This window comes from Eptatretus burgeri, chromosome 12 (genome assembly GCF_056783735.1).
Source record: "Eptatretus burgeri isolate ZD-2024b chromosome 12, Ebu_testis_v1, whole genome shotgun sequence".
Taxonomy (NCBI): Eukaryota; Metazoa; Chordata; class Myxini; order Myxiniformes; family Myxinidae; genus Eptatretus; species Eptatretus burgeri.
In genome coordinates, this window is record NC_140972.1 from 58,533,799 (window position 1) to 58,553,219 (window position 19,421).

Below are 19,421 nucleotides of genomic sequence, written 5' to 3' on the forward strand. Positions count from 1 at the left end.
TTGTGCCAAATGACATTTGTGAACCCAACAGATGTGAGAGGGTTGGTAAAGCATTTAAGTACACATCTTTGTCACGTTCACTTGTGTACGTTGGGTTCACATCGTGTGCTGTTGTTCTCCATTATTACTTTGCATCTGTGGTTAAGTGAAACTTTCCAGGAATAAGTTAGAAAATCTGGAATTTGCATGCTCTTTGATTTCATATCCCATGACTTGAGATGGAGTTTGATTGCCAGTTGACTGTGATCGAGGTTTACATACGCATGCTGGATGTGTTCCTTGAAATTGGAATTGCAGTCATTGCTTACTTCATTTAGTTTATTTGGAGAGAGAGAAGCCAACATCGCATTGTAACGTGGTTAATAATATTTATGCTGGTTAGTGGTCTGCAATGAATGTATGAGGACTTCATGCTGCTTGAAGCCAAGAATGTCTGGGTTCCATTCCCAAACAAGAGCTCAAGTGAGCACAATGTATGCCCGAACAAGAAGGTATATACAGAATTGTGCTACGACATGGAAAACAGCATCCTGGTTGCCATGGCAACCACTTTAAATGACGAACGTATGTCGTGACACACTGTCTGTACCTATGTACCAAATATGAAACGTGAAAGTTGAAAACTTTGGGAGTTAGAGTGCGGACAGGAACGGACGGACGGACAGACGACCGGTATCACATAATATGCCCCGATATATATCTATATCGGGCGTATAAAAAGGGGTGCTCAATTTAGTGTGAATGATTTTAAGTTCCCTGCAGTTGTCAGACAAATAACCATTCTGTTGGTGTCACTCACCAACATGTGATAGCACGGCGACATTGTTGCTGTGATTTTTCAAGGTGGAGAGGAGTTGTCCATCAATATGGACAAACAACACGATGTGTGGAGAAATTCCCAGGGGATTAAACTGATAACACCCTTCCTGCCAGCATCAGCCACCGACAGGTGCGTTCTCAAATGTACAGGCGTGTGCTTAACTTTGGGAACCAACCAGTCTGTGGGTGTGTGCCGAGCATACAGAGAAAAGCAATTTTCTTTTCTTTTCTTTTTTTTTTCTATCTGCAATTTCTTCCACCCATTTGGGCCTGCTTCATGCCACTCAAACAAATGTTTGAGTTTTGGCATTACAACAGCAGCTGCTTCTACCAATCATATTTTGAGCAGAATTGTGAGTTGGCCTTGATGTTAGAGGCAGAAAAAAAACAACTGTGTGTTGTCACTAACTCAACAAGACGTGTCTTAAATCATGGGTAAAATGTTTCAAAAGGTCAGCCTGTCAGAACACACAAACACACCAACAACAGAAGCAATACATATGTGACTGAGTTTTTCAGACCAACATCTCGGCAAGATAAAATAGATCATCACAAAAGCAGCAGTTGATGAACAGCTCAAAGATCACCGGATGTACGCGAGGAGTGAATTTCATTACCGCTTCATCTCCAGAAAATGTATAGGGCCAAGGCCTAGCAAGGAACTATGGCCTTATTTTATGTTTTATTTTTCCATCCTTTTGATGCTGCATCGCACTTATCAACTGATGGACAAGCAGTGGAAAGAAACATGAGAGAACGAATGCAATGCCGCCATCGTGTGATGAATGCAAATGAATTGAGATTACGCCGGGCGATCCGCCCGTGCTGAGCAGCTGTAGAAATACGTGCCGTGCTCTGCGTGCAGCTGCGGCACGTTCGACATTTTGGAATATGCGACATTGACCATAGTTTAACAGTTTGCCATAATGTGCTGGATGCGGGAAAGGAAGCAGCTTGAACAGCTTTCATGAGATTGAAAAGAAACATAAAAATGTTTATACTCTTCTACTGTCTGCATCATGTTCATCGCATTAAGACACAGCTGCATCTTGTGTTATTGCTGCGTGATAACATAACGCTTCTCACAATCCATGAACGGTTATCTCGTATTTTTGAACTCTTACAACCCCTCTCCCCTGGTCATGTGCGCATACAGCCGCCATTGTTTTGCACCATTCAAGGCCCAAGTGTGGCAGAATGGGCCGAGCAGTACGTGCACTCGCCTTGGAACTGTCTCGCCTACGTTGTAATCTTCACACGACTATAAACTGGTAATACGAGGCATTAATCTGTGTACCGTCCCTCTGATGGATGACGGGTCGTGTGTCCCACGTGTGAGCATTACTTGATGGATGCTAAAGATCCCACGGGAGATCATGAAGAGTGGGCGAGTTATCGCCAACACCCTGGCAATGTTACAAAATTCCTGCCCCGACTGACTGCTGGGAATAGAACGGCAAAAAAAATCCCCCCATCATAACACTTGGCCAGGAACTGCCTCGGCAGCATCGATGCTCTTTCAAGATTGTATTGATTATGAAGTTGAATCATGCCCAAGTCATGCTCTGAAAGAAGGTCGGGTTAAAAGACGCCACTCTTTTCCAAACTCCGGACGAAAGTGCCTAACCCAGAGTTAGTCATTCTTAAAACAAAGTCATGCTGCCGGCTTGGTATAAATCGACAGATAAAAGCGGCCTGGAAGACTGTGCTTCGGCCACACCGCTTCGCCTTCATCAATTGTTTTTTCTGTCTGTGTCCATCCTCGTTTGCAAAACTAGTCTAAAAACTTTCGTATGTGCCCCTTCCTGTTTTGGTTCTGGTTTTGCTGCTACGTTTTCTCGTTCTGGATTTGATTTCTAACATAATCAGCCATGGCACAGGCAGGTCATTGCATTGCACCAGCATAAGCTCATTCAAAACAGATGTGACAGCGACTTTAACGGCTGTCAGCTTTACTTGATTTTTCTGTGACTTAAATACCAAATATTTTGAACAAGAGGGGACTTATTAGTGTAAATTATTGTTCCGTTACATACTCCCATTTACCAGTCTGCCATTGATGCATTTGTCTGGTCATCACAATCTCTGTGCCATCAAAACACAACATGAGACAGAGTGGTCTGTGGCTCATTTGGATGATTTAAGGGCTCTTTCTCTGTCTCGGGAAGAGTCTCAGTCCTCTCGATTGAACTTAATTTTTTTTTATTGATTTTTAATTTTAAGGGCATCGTTTATGGCTGCTGCACTTGTTAATTTAGCTGGAGGTGTAATGTACAACTGGAGTAAGGAACTGACAGCTGAACAATAAAGCATTTGAAACCAAAGACAGAATCCATCAAAAGGCCATTACATTGGACATGCAATATTCAGGTGACAGTTCACACAAGCACTAATGAATAAAGGTAGTAGTGTGATTTTATTTGATCAACTGGACTTTTCAAATGAATGCATTCAGGTGTTAAACGTGATCTCCCGCGGCATCCTTCATTTCATCCTCAGGAGTACCGTTTTTGAATTGCTGCATATTTTTCAGCTGGCTGAATGCCGACTCGATTGCAACTTGCCTGAAAGCTGCACTGCATTGAAAGAGAGAGGGTTCAGCATCGAGCAACTACCGGGCCAAGCTAGACTAAGCTATGAGCAAAAGCTGAAGGAGACAGTACTTTATACATCGGAAAGGAGGTGATAACGATGGGATCTGATAGAGATGTTTTACATATGAAGGGTACAGACAAAATATGTGAAGAAGAGTTTTTCAGCAGAGTAGACATTGATAGGACCACAGACCATAGCCTTAAAGTAAAGAAGAGGAGAGTGAGGAAAGCATAAAGACAGGGGTGATTCACTCAGAGTAGTTAATGCATGGAATGGTCTCCCTGGAAAAGTAGTAGGCACAGAAACAGTTGATAGGTTTAAAATGCAATGAGATTACTACCGAGAAGTATTGACGATAGAGGTGTACATGGATGTTGGCTCATGTATGAAAGGGCTATAGTAGGCCTAGATACATGTGTAGTGATTGTGAAGTATGTGAGAGGGTCTCATCAAAACTGAATGTGCTGTCAGTGTTTGTTCATTCCTTACCCTACAACCTTGCTTATTCCACCCCATCCCTCTTCCCCAGAAAAGAAAATGAAAATACAAGAAAAAAGGTAAATGCTGAAATCTTTGAGGGTTTTTTAATGAAAAAAAAATGTGTGTGTGTGTGTGTGTGTGTGTGTGTGTGTGTGTGTGTGTGTGTGTGTGTGTGTGTGTGTGTGTGTGTGGTGTGTCATTGGTTGTTATCTCCATATTCGAGTTTCAGAAGGTGAATTGGAGCCCTCCCTGGTCTCAAAGTATCCACTTTTGTGTGTGAGTGTTTGTGTATATATATATATATATATATATATATATATATATATATATATATATATATATATATATATATATATATATATATATATATATATATATATATATATATATATATATATATATATATATATATATATATATATATATATATATATATATATATATATATATATATGTTCTTACACCTGGTGTTGGCACAGTGGTTAGGGCAGCGGCTTGGGATCCAAAAGGTCCTGAGTTCAAGCCCCGTTGGGCCACTGAATTAATACACCAGGGGGTTGACTCAGCCTGTCATCCTCCCGAGGTCGACGAAATGAGTACCAGTATACTGGGCCGGTGTATACCCCGGTTAAAATAGGTGTACCATATCCCTGTGTCGTAAGAGGCGACCAGGGTTGCGTCAGGAAGGGCATCCGGCGTAAAACATGTGCCAAATCACTATGCGGATCATACGGATGATCCGCTGTGGCGACCCTTAACGGGAGTAGCCGAAAGAAAAAGAAGAAGAAGATATATATATATATATATATATATATATATATATATATATATATATATATATATATATATATATATATATATATGTTCTTCTTTTTTCGGCTGCTCCCGTTAGGGGTCGCCACAGCGGATCATCCGTATGATCTGCATAGTGATGTGCCTTCGTTTTTTTTGTTTTTTTTTACGCCGGATGCCTTTCCTGACGCAACCCTGGTCGCCTCTTAAGACACTGGGATATGGTACACCTATTCTAACCGGGGCATACACCGGGACCAGTACACTGGTACTCACTTCGCCGACCTCGTAAGGATGACAGGCTGAGTCAACCTCCTGGTGTGTATTAATTCAAACGGCCAACGGGGCTTGAAATCAGGACCTTTTGGATCTCAAGCCACTACCCTAACCACTACGCCAACACCAGGCTATATATATATATATATATATATATATATATATATATATATATATATATATATATATATATATATATATATATATATATATATATATATATATATATATACTTAGTTACGGCTGTGGAAATTTGCATTACACCATAAAGGGCCCTCAGGTGAGATATCTCTGTAAGTACATGTGTAGTTAGCCCAAACCCGTTGTATAGAGGGAATTTATGTGATCCATCCGAGCTGCAACGTTTGAGTTTGCCATTTTTCTGTTCTATCTTTTATTTCAAACGAACAAAAACCACAAACGATGCTCGTGGGCTTTTCCCGCCATTCTTCCCCGCACTTGGTGTGAAGGACGGGGGAAGGGCAGCTCGCCACCGATTGGTGGATGAACCGCGTGAGGCGGTCGGAGTGAGGGAACGCCCCTTTTCGAGAACCCTCTCGAAGGAGGGTGGAGCCGAAAACGGGGCGGAGCGAAGGGCAGAGCACCGCCCAATAAAGGACGGGCGGGGTTCTCTCTCTCTCTCTCTCTCTCTCTCTCTCTCTCTCTCTCTCTCTCTCTCTCTCTCTCTCTCTCTCTCTCTCTCTCTCTCTCTCTCTCTCTCTCTCTCTCTCTCTCTCTCTCTCTCTCTCTCTCTCTCTCTCTCTCTCTCTCTCTCTCTCTCTCTCTCTCTCTCCCTCTCCCTCTCCCTCTCCCTCTCCCTCTCCCACTCCCTCACTCCCTCACTCCCTCACTCTCTCACTCTCTCACTCTCTCACTCTCTCACTCTCTCACTCTCTCACTCTCTCACTCTCTCACTCTCTCACTCTCTCACTCTCTCACTCTCTCACTCTCTCACTCTCTCACTCTCTCACTCTCTTCCTCTTCGCTCGTCTGCAGTGGTGGTCTTTTGTCGTCCGAGAGTCTTGAGTCTCTTCTCGTCTTCGAGTTCCTGTCGTGTTGGTCCTGCGCTCAGGGTTTGGCGGGCGACCTATCCACGGAGGCACGGACGGCAGACGTGAGAGCGCCAGTTGTGTGGTGGACCCGCGCATCCGAACGAGGAGTGTCGGAGAGGGTTCGCCGACCGCGAGAGGAGTCGGGGCCAGGCGCGACCATGCCGACGGACGTGGGAGAGGGACTCGACGGCTCACAGTGAAGTCGCCACTTTGCTTCTCATTTGGGTTTGTGTAAATGACTGTGGGTGGCGCCTGTCTCCGTTAAAGTAGTATTGTTTAAGTGTTGCCCTGTGTCGGTTTTAGTCATGGTATTTCTTTGGCTTATCGTTATAACTGTGCTTGACTTGCTTTATTGTGACTGTAAATAATGCCTTCTACGCTGTCTGTGTGTGCAATTAAGCGTGCTTGTGTAATTGTTCCCGCTCTGCTTCGTCTCTTTTCCTTTTTATTGACTCTCCATCTTGCATCACATAAGGGGTTCATAGTGGGTTCAACATCCTGGTAATTAATCTGAACCGTCCAGGTCGACGATAACACCGCTCGGTTATCCCGATAGTACGGAACGGGCCGCCCAAGCGGCTCGTGTCCGGAGTCGACCTGTGGCGAGGTACAATCGCCTGGTTAACCATCCGCGTGGGTACTTAGGTAGGTCGAGTTTGGCGAACAACCCTATCCTACGCGGGTGGCCGATTGGCACGATTGTGGTGAGGTCAAAAGGCCCACCCATGACTAGCTCCCGGCGTTGATCCGAGAGGGTCACGACAGAATTGTCCGTTCCGGTGGGCGAGGTGGCCGCCATTCGAGTCGAGCGGCCGATCGCACGCCGGCGGGCGCGAATTCGCAACAATATATATATATATATATATATATATATATATATATATATATATATATATATATATATATATATATATATATATATATAAATAGGGCTCGGCGGAGTGCTCGTCACACTCCACATGTTTCGATCTTCTCGCTGATCACATCATGTACCTTGTGGTTGAATGGTTTGCATTACCGGGAACAATTGTCTGGGCGGCAGACGGACGGTTGTTGTGTGCGGATTATGCGGTTTTACAGTGTGATACATAATGCATAGCGATGCTCACCATAACAGTCAGGACATGTCTGATATATGTGTATATACATATACATGTACACATATATATATATATATATATATATATATATATATATATATATATGTACATATATATATATATATATATATATATATATATATATATATATATATTCATCCTGTTGATGTTCCTGTGCATACCCCACCTTTCTCCTTCTGCCTGTGCCTGTATCACCAGAGAAATTGAGTCTGTAATGAAATAGATTGCAGGATTAACGTGGTGTTGATGTAGCACAGGCATGAGGTGCCAAATGGCCTTCTCCTTTGTTAAAGTTCCTGATATTCTTATTTATACCAAGGGGGCAATTCATGAATGGAGCTTGGTATCCAAGTGACCAAGGAATTATATCACATAATTGAACGTATTGTATTTTTTTAAATCAAATAAAAGTGGTAATACGTTGCTTTGAAACAAAATGGATAAAATCAGGCATTTCTTAATTTAAAAGTATTGTGAGGTTACAGTGTTGCATCCAAGGATCTACTGCTCTCATTTTAACGGACTCCAGAAATCCGGACTATGTTGATGTCCCCTGTTGAGCCTATTAAATAGCACTTGTTCTGTATCAGCTTTGAAAACAAACTCGAGTCTCTCAGTTAATACCGTAAATATTTTTTGTCTCGAGTCATTGTATATGACATTCACTTTATAATCTCAACAACAGAAGTAAGTTTACAAGCACTGACTTCCTGTGTTTTTATTTTACTTTCCTCTTTACAGTGATCGAAGCTCATGAAAAAGCTAAATGGCATGCAGGGTGAAAACTTGCATCACACTACCAATTCTCACAGTGGAGAAAAAGCGGGACATTGGACATGCAGATGAACAAAGTTGCTGAGAGTACAAAAGACTGCAGATACTGGTAAGCCACCAACTTAAAAGGACTGGGCCCAGGAGAGAAAATGATGATTCTACAGATTAAAGAAGAACTGGGACAAAGGATTGGAGGTGGCTGAGAAGATGGTTAGCAGAGTAGATTAGCAGATGTGTGTGCATGACCTGTGAAGGATAAAGGAAAACCGTTACTTAAAAAAAAAAATTTCCAAAGCGATACAATACCTTTGTACAACTGTTGATTCAATAATCACATGTGGACTTACTATTGATGTAGTTATGCGTGATCTCAGCACCAACATTCTGTTCTAACAGCCGGAACCTGTTGGCAGTTCCATGCACTCGGACTAGGATGAACATTCTTTGCGATTATGAATTCCACCACGGTGGAACTCTGCTCCCATTTTAAATTTGCATTGTCCCATCAATTAAAGTTTCTAAACCTTTCTTTTTACACTTGCTTTCTCTTAAACCTCGTTTTATTATCTTGTCTCGTCTCTTGACCTATTTGTTAGGCTCCTTGTGAGATATTATTAGTTCAAAGAAAATTGTTGTGGATGGAATTTTATTGCTTGATTAGTTTAATGGCTGTTTTTTTCCATGATTTTATCAATTTAATGCTTCTATTTTACCCTCCTTTCATATTCTTCTCCATTGACATTGAAGATCTATTGTTTGCAAATGATTGTCTAAATTCAAGAAATGTAAGGAGTGAAACGCTACCAGGTTTTCTCACTTTTGTTCTGAAGTAGTTACGTCCAAAGTGATCTGTCTCCTCCAGCCAGCCATGTGGCACAGCACTATTCGTAGGCCTTTCTGCAATTAAGCCCAAAAGTTTACTTCAATGCCTTCAACAATCAATGTCCAGGAGGCTCTGAGTAAGGCTTCTTGTTCCGTGAGCCAGGGAAACTTTGCCTGAGCACGTGGCATCGTAGCCTCTGAAGATTCTCTTGAGATTTGTCTGCGCGTGACAATCAGGCGGCTTGTTTCTGCAGGTATTTCAGCCGATTAGGTTCATGGATTATGCCTGTGGGTCATCTTTTGTGGGAGATTAACAGTCCCAAGGGATGGAGATCTCTGAGGCAGTACTGACTCATTAGTATTTTAGCTGTTTGCTCGCAAGACACCAATAATGTATTTACAACAAGAACTTCGTTATTAGTGCTCACACAAACTGATAATAATTATATGGTTATCCACAAGCAGGGGATTTTTTTTCAGGGACTGGCACACAATGACCAACTGTTTTCAAAATATATTTTGAGATCATTGGCATCCATAACTTGAATAGAGAGGGAGGTTTTAAGTCCCCATCGGAGCACCATGTGCTCCAAGATAATTATTCTTCATTCGAATGCAGCACAAGGCTGTGGGGTAGCATCATTGACTGAGGTCACAGCTGGGCCTTCTCCTGGTTAGGGCAGGAATTTGAAATTTGGCCATGGTGCCGGCGATAGCTCGCCTACTATTTGCAAAGGACAGCATGGGATCTTTAACATCCACCAACAAATGCTGGCAGACAGGACACCTGTGTCACGTCCATCTGAGGGACAATACACACTGATGAATCATCCTGCCTGTGAAACACTAGGGTGACAGTTTATAGCTGGATTTGAACCCAGGCTAGACTACTTAGATTTGAGTATGCATACTTTGAGGCCATCCTTTTCGCCCTGCCCCTGCCTATAATATGATCCCTGCTCTAAAAAATATCGTTTTCTATACAAGTGATAGTTTTATATATCATTCAAAAATTCAGCAAATGTATGTATGTATTTTTGTTTGTGGGTATGTACAGGGTGGCCACAAAGTGGGGGATCAATTAGGTAACATTCAGTTATTTTTGTCTGATTACTGCCATTATCCAAACAAACTTTTCCAAACAAACCAAGCAAATTTGGAAATCTTGAGTCAGGTCAGGCTTTTGGGACTGCCACTGGAAACATGTGACCCAGTGCTACTTGCTGCACTTGCTACTAAACACCATCTTTCTTCTATTTGAGCTGACCCACTCTCTCCATTACCTTCACGATTTCTTCCTACAACCTTCCATTCCTGAATCTTTCCTAATCCTCAAAAATCCAGCAAAAAATAATATTCCTTGTATCGTTTCGATCTTCACCTCCTGTAACCATGTGTCTATCCACCCTCTTCCTGATACTTTTCATCGACCCATCAGCTTCACTCTGCATTTACCATTCCAAATTCACCATACACCTCCACGATTTTACTTCAACCTTTCCTTTTCCGAATGTCACGCAATCCTTATTTAAAATAAATAAATAAATAAATCCACTTTTGACTATACGCCTCCCATAACCACGTGCGTCTCCTGTAACGACGCGATCTGTTTCCACCCCAAGTAAAAAGTCCAACTGTTACAGCATTTCTTCTCTCCATTTTCAGAATTCGCTTTCATTGCATCCATCAAGAAATGTGTTTAATCGCATTTCTGACCTGAAAATTAAAGTTCAACAACTCTCCTTACCTCCCCCACAAATCCCTTGTCTGACCCTCCCACTCCCCTCCCATCCCGTGCACCCAAAGCCTCCTCCCCTCCCTCTTCATTAAAAGTATGGACCTCAAATATCCGGGGCCTTCGCTCAAACCTTTCAGATCTTTCCATACAGGTTGCCACTGACAAACCAGACATAATCTTCCTAACAGAAACTTTCCTCCCTCAAGACGTCTCTGACACCCAAGTATCTCTCCCTGGTTACTCCCTCCTCTGGTATGACAAAACTGAGCCTCGTCCTGGTGGAGGAGTTGCTATCTTCATCAAAGGATCTATGCCTCACTCTTAATGAGCTGCCCTCACTCCCCCACACCCCCAGGAATACCTCTGGCTACGGCTTCCCTCCACTCCCACCTCATGTTTATATGTGTACTGTACCGTCCACCTAACAGTGATGACTCCATCTACACCTCACTATCCGAAAACATGGACCAACTTCTATCCTCTCATCCGAACTCTCTCTGATATGTAGTGACTTCAATTGTCATTGTGCAAGTTGCCGAGGTGTGGGTACCTCTGTCACCTGTCATGGCATTTCAGCAAAAGACTTCTGCGACTCATTGGGACTGACTCAATCAGTCAACTTCCCGACCTGGATCTCAACCAATAGTGCTCTATCTCTTCTGGATCTGATTTTGACCAATTTGCCTGAAAATATCTGCTGTTCTTCCTCCGCTCCAATCGGTTCTTCTGACCACGTCCTTGTCAAGGTGGACATCTCTCTGGCTTTTATCAGAGATCCACCTCAGCGCTGTCATGTCTGACATTTCACTCAGGCTGACTGGCAGGGTCTCCAAGCAGCCATCAAACTTCTAGATTGGTCTCCCATCACTACTTTCTCCAACATCAACTCATCCTGGGAATTCTTTCAAAGAAGCTTGCTCTCCCTCATGCACAGATTTATCCTCTCTCGTCTTCAGTTGTCCTTCCTTTCCTCTCACCCTTGGTTCACTGAAGCTTTTGGCTCGGCAGTTGTCAAAAAATAACTAGCCTTTGCCTCATGGAAAGCAAACCAACTGAGGGTAATCTTAGTTCCTTCCAGAAAGCTCGGAACAAGTGTGTATCTACCCTCAGGAGAGACAGAAAACAACATCTTTCTTAACTATAGTCTGAACTCTCAAACCTCTCTCCCTCCTCCAAATCCTTGTGGCATCTAATCAGATTTGTTTCTAGTGAATGTTCCCCCTCCATCCCCTCCCTTACCTCAAATGGCCGCACTGCTGATTACCGCACGTGAAAAGGCTGAATGCCTAAACTCGGTGTTTGCATCGAAGTCTGGTGTCTGAAACCCATCGCTTTCCTGTACCCACCCTATCCAGTCGCACCCAACTGTCCCAGGACTCTGTGTCCTTTCTCCTGACAAAGTGGAGAGCTTGCTGTCAAACCTTGACTCAGATTCTGCAACCGGTCCAGACGGCATCAGCCCACGTGTCCTAAAATCCTGCTCCTCTGCTCTTGCTCACCCTCTCTCTGTTCTATTCACTCTCTCATTTGCTGAAGGTCATCTGCCATCTGCTTGGAAATCTGCAAACATCACTGCCCCACAGAAAAAAGGTGCAAAAACAGATCTCTGCAACTACAGATCAATCAGCCTTCTCCCTCTCATCAGCAAGGTTATGGAATCAATCATCCCTTCAGACATTAAATCCTTCCTCTTCTCCAATGGCTTGATTTCCGATCATCAATTTGGTTTTAGACCAGGTCACTCTACCCTGGATATGCTGCTTCTGCTCTCCCAACAATGGATGGAGGTCCTCAATGCCAGACAGGAAATCCGAGCTATATCCCGAGACAAATCGCGTGCTTTTGACACCGTCTGGCACCCTCCCCTGCCCACCAAACTCTCTTCTCATGGTATCCAAGCCAATCTCCACTCGTGGTGCATGAACTTCCTCTCGTGTCACAGCCAACATGTGGCCCAAAATGGAATTCTCTCATCCCCTCTTCTTGTCCAGGCTGGAGTTCCTCAAGGTAGCGTTCTGGGCCCTGTTCTTTATCTGGTTTACATCAATAATCTCTCCGACTCTCTGCAAAATCATCTTTATCTCTTTGCTGATGACTCCACCCTCTGCCAAACCATCTGTCATCCCTCACACTGGCAAGCCGCAGCTTCTTCGCTCTCTGAAGATCTGGGTAAAATCACAAGCTGGTCCAACACGTGGAACATGTCTCTTTCAATCCGGACAAATCTCACACTCTCACTTTGTCTCTCCGAAATGACCGTTTGGACCCCCCCCCCCCATCTATTTTCTCATCAATCCATTGGAAGAAGTCCTTTCTTTCAAGCTTCTGGGTCTCACTATCTGCCATGATCTTTCCTGGGAAAGTCACATTTCCAACCTGGCATCCAAAGCCAGTCACCGACTGGGAATCCTCCGTCATGCAAAGTCCTTCCTCGGCCCACCTGAGTTCCTGACCACATACAAAGCTTTCGTCCACAGCCTGATGGAGTACTGCTCTGCCATTTGGGCTGGTGCTCCTGCCTCTCACCTTTCTCGGCTTCACGCATTGGAAACCAAGGCATTTCAGATCATTGGTATCTCCCACGATGAGGATGAGTCTTTGGGCCTCTCACTCTCTTGCCGCAGGCAGGTTGGTGGTCTTTCTGTCTTCTACCTTCTCCTCTCCGGTCTCGCTCCCCTCTCCCCCCCCCCCCCCCGCTCTCTCTCTCTCTGCGATTTCCCCCTCCATATTTCCGCAGGTTGCTCAAGGTCCGCCAACAACCCCCTTCTGGTAAAACTATTAAAACCACGAATCACTGCTCACCTTCACTCTTACATTCCTCTTTTTCCCCGCCTTTGGAATAAACTCCCTCACTCTGTTCAATCCCATTCTTCCCTCCAGGCCTTCAAAGCAGCTGTTCACCACCACCTCTTATCGTCCCCCATCCAAATTCTTGATCTTTTCTACTCCCATTAATTGCACCCCAAACCCACCTCCTTCAAACTTCCTGCTTTCCTTCCTGAAAGTCCCTGTAGTGTCCATCTTGTCCACCTTATGTTCCCCGCCCCATCCCTCTCCCTTCCACAGATCTCGTAATGTCTCTGTTCTTCACTGTTTTGTCTTTCCCATGCTCCTCGTGTCTCACCCCCCCACCCCTTCCTGTGTGTTGTGTGTTAGCTCTCATCGGAGCTTTGATAAGGTGTCCTAAAAAAATAAAAACCGACATCCCTCATTGCCTTTGCTAGTGGGGAGGGTGACTGTCACCCTGCCAGGACTACAAACAACACCTGGCAAAATGATGAGAGCTAATTGGTTATTGATTAGGTGAGAGCTGTTTGGTTATTCACTCCAATTATGAGTAAGGCCGAAGTCACATTTGCTCTACGGCGAGGATACGGCGGCCGTACGCCCTCTGAATTGACAGAAACGTGCGGCGGCCGCAGAGTTTCTGCGGTGGCCTCAGGGTGGCCCTATGCCGTTTGGCTATATTTTACTGGCCGTAAGGTCGCCGTGGAATTATAACGCGGAGTTATAACTTTTTTCATTTCTACGTTCACCGTAGCAATTAGACTTGCCGAAAAAAAAGAAATGGTAAAAAAAATAAAAATAATAATTAACCCATTCGTTACCGTCCGTCTGGCCGCACGTTCGCCTTAGGGCCCCCTGCGGTCGCCTTGAGGCTACCTTGCGTCTGCCTTGAAATTTCTATGGCCGCCGCAGGGCCCCCTTAAGGTCACCGTGCGACATCAAATCAAAAACTGTACGGCAACCCCACGTTTTCGGTCTCCACAATTTCTAAGACCTAAGGCCAAAGTCACATTTGCTCTATGGTGAGGATACGGAGGCCATACGCCCTCTGAATTGACAGAAACGTGCGGCGGCTGCAGAGTTTCTGAGGTGGCCTCAGGGTGGCCCTATGCCGTATGGCTATATTTTACAGGCCGTAGGGTCGCCGTGGAATTATAACGCGGAGTTATAACTTTTTTCATTTCTACATTCGCCGTAGCAATTCGACAAGCCGAAACAAACAAAAAAAAAAACTGGTAAAAAAAAAAAAAATTTACCCATTCGTTACCGTCCGTCTGGCCGCACGTTCGCCTTAAGGCCCCCCTGCGGTCGCCTTGCGGGCACCTTGCGTCTGCCTTGAAAATTCTATGGCCACCGCAGGAACGCCCTAAGGTCACCGTGCGACATCAAATCAAAGACCGTACGGCACCCCCACGTTTTCGGTCTCCACAATTTATAAATATGCCGTGCAGCTCCCCGAAAAAAAAAAAAAACATATGTGACTGCTACATTGTGTGACCGTGGAAATACTGCGGCCGCCGTATAATTGCTAATGGCCGTAGATTTTGGAGACCCCACGGCCGCCGTGGCAAATGTGACTTAGGCCTAACGAGGATTGAACTCGGGACCTTTTGGATCCCAAGCTGCTGCCCTAACCACTGCGCCAACACACCAGGCTTGAGATATCATGATATATGTATATATAGTATTGTTGCGGTTCTACAAAACCGCAAGCCTCTAAAGAGTCTAACGAAATGGCACCCAGCACACAGTGATCCACAGACAGTTATTTCGTTAATCTTCGTGCAGTCAGACCTTCCCCTCATGTCTAGTGGGTTTACGGGATGAAGTGTGTTGTGTGGGTCTAATAGCTAGGTCTATTAACTATATCTCTTTCTTCTATTCTAATTTCTATTCCAATCCTTTTCTTTTAGCCATGGTACAAATCAAGCAAGCAAGCAAACACACCACAATAGATACAGCGAGCACACGATAGTAAACAGCCTCCCGTGGCTTGGAACCAACGGACTCACAATCGATACTGCACAGCCCACGCATCGCGTGCCATGATTTCATTCAAATCTGCGTACCAATTTATAACCGGCATATCACCTTGCTCACACCTCGCTCACCAAAAACTCACCACTTCGAGCAGCAACACCTCCCGCACACGGGAAAAATATTCCCACACCCCCTAGTACCTCTGCATTGCTACAATTCGCCACTATACTGAGTAGTACTGCGGAACTCGGACTGTCCTCGGACCGCGCGAAGCATGGCCGAGCAACAGACGTTAATAGCTCGACCGCATCTCGCCAGGGATGCACAGGGTGAGCATGCGGGATTGATATGAGCCTCGTCCAGTTGCCAGAACATGGCAAGACAGGGGTAGCAAGAAGGGGTCGAGGGAAGAGCGATCCGGGAGTTTGGTATGGTGCCCGGGTGTGCATTTTGACTCATGAGAGGGGGCCCGTGGGTGGTGAGTGTGCATTGCTATTTGGTATTCAGACTGCACTTGGAACACGTTTAGGGCCAAGGTGCCAGCTCATGCCCTATGTTGAGCCAGGAGCTCCAGTCCATGTCGAGCCGGATGGGCGAATGAGACCGTTTCCAGCCACGGGAGCCTGGCAGGGCATGGCTAGGGCCACTGTGGCCCAATAGAGAAGCAGGATTCAGGTCACAGAATGTCATTTTCAGGTCATCACCCCACCTTTCGCCTGGGGCTTATAAAAGGCAGAGCGCAGAGCCGCTTGCTCTCTGTTTTGCCCCCTTCTTCTTTGCTCCTCTTGGCTCTGTGTTGGCTGCTCCTCGTTGCCTCTGCCCTTTGCTGGCTCTTCACTTGCGGTTGGTGTGCGACTGTGAGACGTGCTTCTTCTTGAGGACCAGTGCAGAGTGCACGTTGCCACGAGCCCTGGCAAAGTGACTAAGCCGGAGAGAACACGCCAACTCTAGAGGTGGGCATGCTCAGGCGGAGCGTCCCATGGAGGTACACGCTACACGAACAGACCTAAACACGACTAGGATAAAGAACACCAGTCAGGTCAGGTTCGATCTGTGACCTGCTACAGGTACCATGTAAACCTGTACTAACCTGTTCCATGGTCGGGTTGTCGGCGACTAAACCGTCTCCCCCACCAGGTTTTCTGGTGAGGAGGGTGTTTGGATATGGACACCCAGCAGGATTAAAAACAAAACCTGTCAAAGGGCGGAGGAGCTCCTTGTGAGCCAACGGCCATCCATATCTAGTGCACAACTGTGTCTGCGGACGTCCTCCTGCAGTTGGGTCACTTCTTATTAGGAGGTTGGTGGCAGGATTTGCACTCCGGCCACCGTAAAACCCTTCATTCCGCAAAACGCAAAAACGCAAAAAAATCTGAAAACCCACTCCATGGGAGTACCTCCTGTGCAGCTTCCCTTCGCAGGGCAGCTCACCGGATGACGGGATTGGGGCAAAGCCTTCGGGACCCCCAATCTTTGATGATAGGAGGGAAACCACGGGGAAACATCCCTGGGTCAGATTGCGGGAGAGTGTGTCGGAGTGGTGCTGAGGTGTCGTCCACCAGACGGCGGTCTCCTTGGGTTAACCTGAGGCGGTCCCTTCGGGTGGGTGCCTGGAATGTCCTATCCCGAAGAGAGGATGATCACCTGTCTCTGTTATCATCTGAGCTCAAGTGTTTGGACATCGAGATTGCAGCTCTCTCTGAGGTTCGGAGACCGGATTGCGGTGAGATAATGGTGGGTGGTTACATCTACTATTGGTCTGGTCGCTCTGATGGTTACCATACCCAAGGAGTTGCTGTAGCTGTGTCCAATAAGCTGACCCCAATGATAATTGAGGTAACACCGGTCAACGAGCGTATTATGAGATTAAGGATTCGTCACTCCTTAGGTGTCATTTCCCTGGTCTCTGTTTATGCTCCGACTGAGGCGAGTGATCTCACCGTGAAGGATGCATTCTACGCCACACTCAAGTCTGTGGTTGATCAGTGCCCCAGACGAGATACACTTCTAGTCTTGGGGGATTTCAATGCATCGACTGGAACTGATAGGGACGGTTATGAGGTGTGTGTTGGTCCCCATGGGTCAGGAACTATGAACCAGAATAGCACTAAGTTCCTTGACTTTGCAAGAAGTCATGGACTTAGGGTGGCTGGTTCATGGTTTCAGCGCCCACAAGCTCATCGCTGGACTTGGTATTCCAACGCTGGCGGTGTGGCAAAGGAGATTGACCGTGTCCTCATTGACGGTCGTTGGAGGATGATCCAGAACTGCAGGGTCTACCGGAGTGCTCAGTTCCTCAATACTGACCACAGGCTTGTTGTAGCAACTCTAAAGCTGCACCTTAAATCCTGGAGAATGGTACCATCCCAGCCTAGGCTGGATGTTGCCAAGCTCAGGGAGGAGAGAGTAGCTGAGGAGTTTGCGAACAGGCTGAGTGGACACTTGGGGGGTCTGGGTGCTTTGGGGGGTCCTGAAGAGTTGTGGAGCGCCTTCAAGACCACCGTCCTTGATGTTGTCGGTGGATGCCTTGGAACACACCGCAGGGCAAAGAAGAATTTTGTCTCTCAAGGGACACTGGATACCATTGACCAGAGTCGCAGGGCCAGGCTGAATGGCAGAGCTGAGCTGTTCAGGGAGCTGAGGCGTAAAACTGTACGTGCACTGAGGGTGGACAAGGAGGCCTATGTGCGAGGAATCTGTGAGGGGGTAGAGCATCACCTGTGGACAGGTGATTCTCGTCCCGCTTACAGGGGAATTCGCGCATTACGTTCATCCAAGCCCATCCCTCGGAGCACTACAGTTCGAGCAGAGAGTGGTAGGCTCTTGACAGAGGAGTCTGAAGTGAAGGCCCGCTGGGCCGGTTAATTTGAGCGGTTGTACCAGGCTGATCCACCAACTGTCGAGTTGGACGTCAAGGGTGTTACAATCCCTGTTGCTGACCCTCGAATCAACTGTGGTCCACCTTCGCTTGTGGAAACACGGGCTGCGGTGAACCATTTGAAACGGGGCAAAGCTCCAGGGATCTGTGGCATCCATGCCGAACTTCTCAAGGCTGGTGGAAATGCTGCACTCGTGTCGTTGCATGCAGTTTTGTGCTCTGCCTGGAACACAGGCATCATCCCAACTGACTGGAAGAGGGGCCTTGTTGTCCCTCTCTGGAAAGGGAAGGGTGATCGCCAAGACTGCAACAACTACCGAGGGGTGACGCTGCTCTCAGTGCCGGGCAAGGTCTTTGCTCGGATAATTCTCGATAGGGTTCGCCACCATCTGCTTGAGCACCAGCGTCCAGAGCAGTCAGGCTTTACACCAAAGAGGTCAACGATTGACCGTATCCTTGCACTTCGTGTCCTCACCGAACGCAGACGAGAGTTTCGGCAGGGGCTGCTTGCAGCCTATGTTGATCTCTGTAAAGCGTTTGATACAGTGAATCGGGATGTCCTCTGGAGGATTCTTGGTCTTCGTGGGGTGCCACCAAAACTGATCGATCTGATGTCTGAACTCTACTCTGGTACTGAGAGTGCTGTGAAGTGTGGTGGTACCATCTCTGACTTATTTACAGTTGTTACTGGAGTTCGTCAGGGATGTGTACTTGCCCCCACACTTTTCAGCACTTGTATGGACTGGATTTTAGGGAGGATGTCGGAGAGATCAAGTTGCGGTGCATCATTTGGGAATGTCAAGATCTCGGACCTTGATTTTGCAGATGATGCAGTCATCTTTGCGGAGACTTTAGACATCCTCTTGGGGGCCCTCGAGGTGCTGAATGAGGAGTCGGAGCCGTTGGGATTACGGGTTTCTTGGGTCAAAACTAAGATCCAGGCTTTCGGTGACATCTTGGATGCTGCTGTCCTGTCTGTGTCTGTTTGTGGTGAGGATGTTGAGGTCGTGGAGAGATTCACTTACCTTGGCAGTGATATTCATGTCTCTGCTGGCTGCGAGTCAGAGGTCAATAGACATCTGGGTCGGGCCTGGGGAGTCATGGATTCACTGGATCATGGGGTGTGGCGCTGCCGGTACCTGTGCGGGAGGACGAAAGTCCGAGTCTTCAGGTCCTTGGTACTTCCAGTCTTGCTCTATGGGTGCGAGACTTGGACTCTGACCAAGGATCTGAGACGGAGACTTAATTCCTTTGGTACCAGGTCTCTTCGGAGAATCCTTGGCTATCGCTGGTCGGATTTTGTGTCC

At 46.3% G+C, this 19,421-nt stretch overlaps 1 protein-coding gene across 2 annotated transcripts in view; it reads left to right on the forward strand.

The window, feature by feature from the left end:
* Positions 1 to 6,020: 6,020 nt before the first annotated feature.
* Positions 6,021 to 19,421, forward strand: part of LOC147015700 (uncharacterized) — a 169,263-nt gene continuing 155,862 nt past the window's right edge. The window contains exons 1-2 of one of the 2 annotated variants that reach the window (XM_085849166.1): positions 6,021 to 6,239; positions 7,877 to 8,018. In XM_085849166.1, coding sequence (XP_085705292.1) covers positions 7,972 to 8,018 — 47 coding nt within the window. In that variant the 5' untranslated portion in view covers positions 6,021 to 6,239; positions 7,877 to 7,971. The remainder of the gene's footprint in view (positions 6,240 to 7,876; positions 8,019 to 19,421) is intronic. The other variant, XM_085849167.1, reaches the window with a different exon arrangement.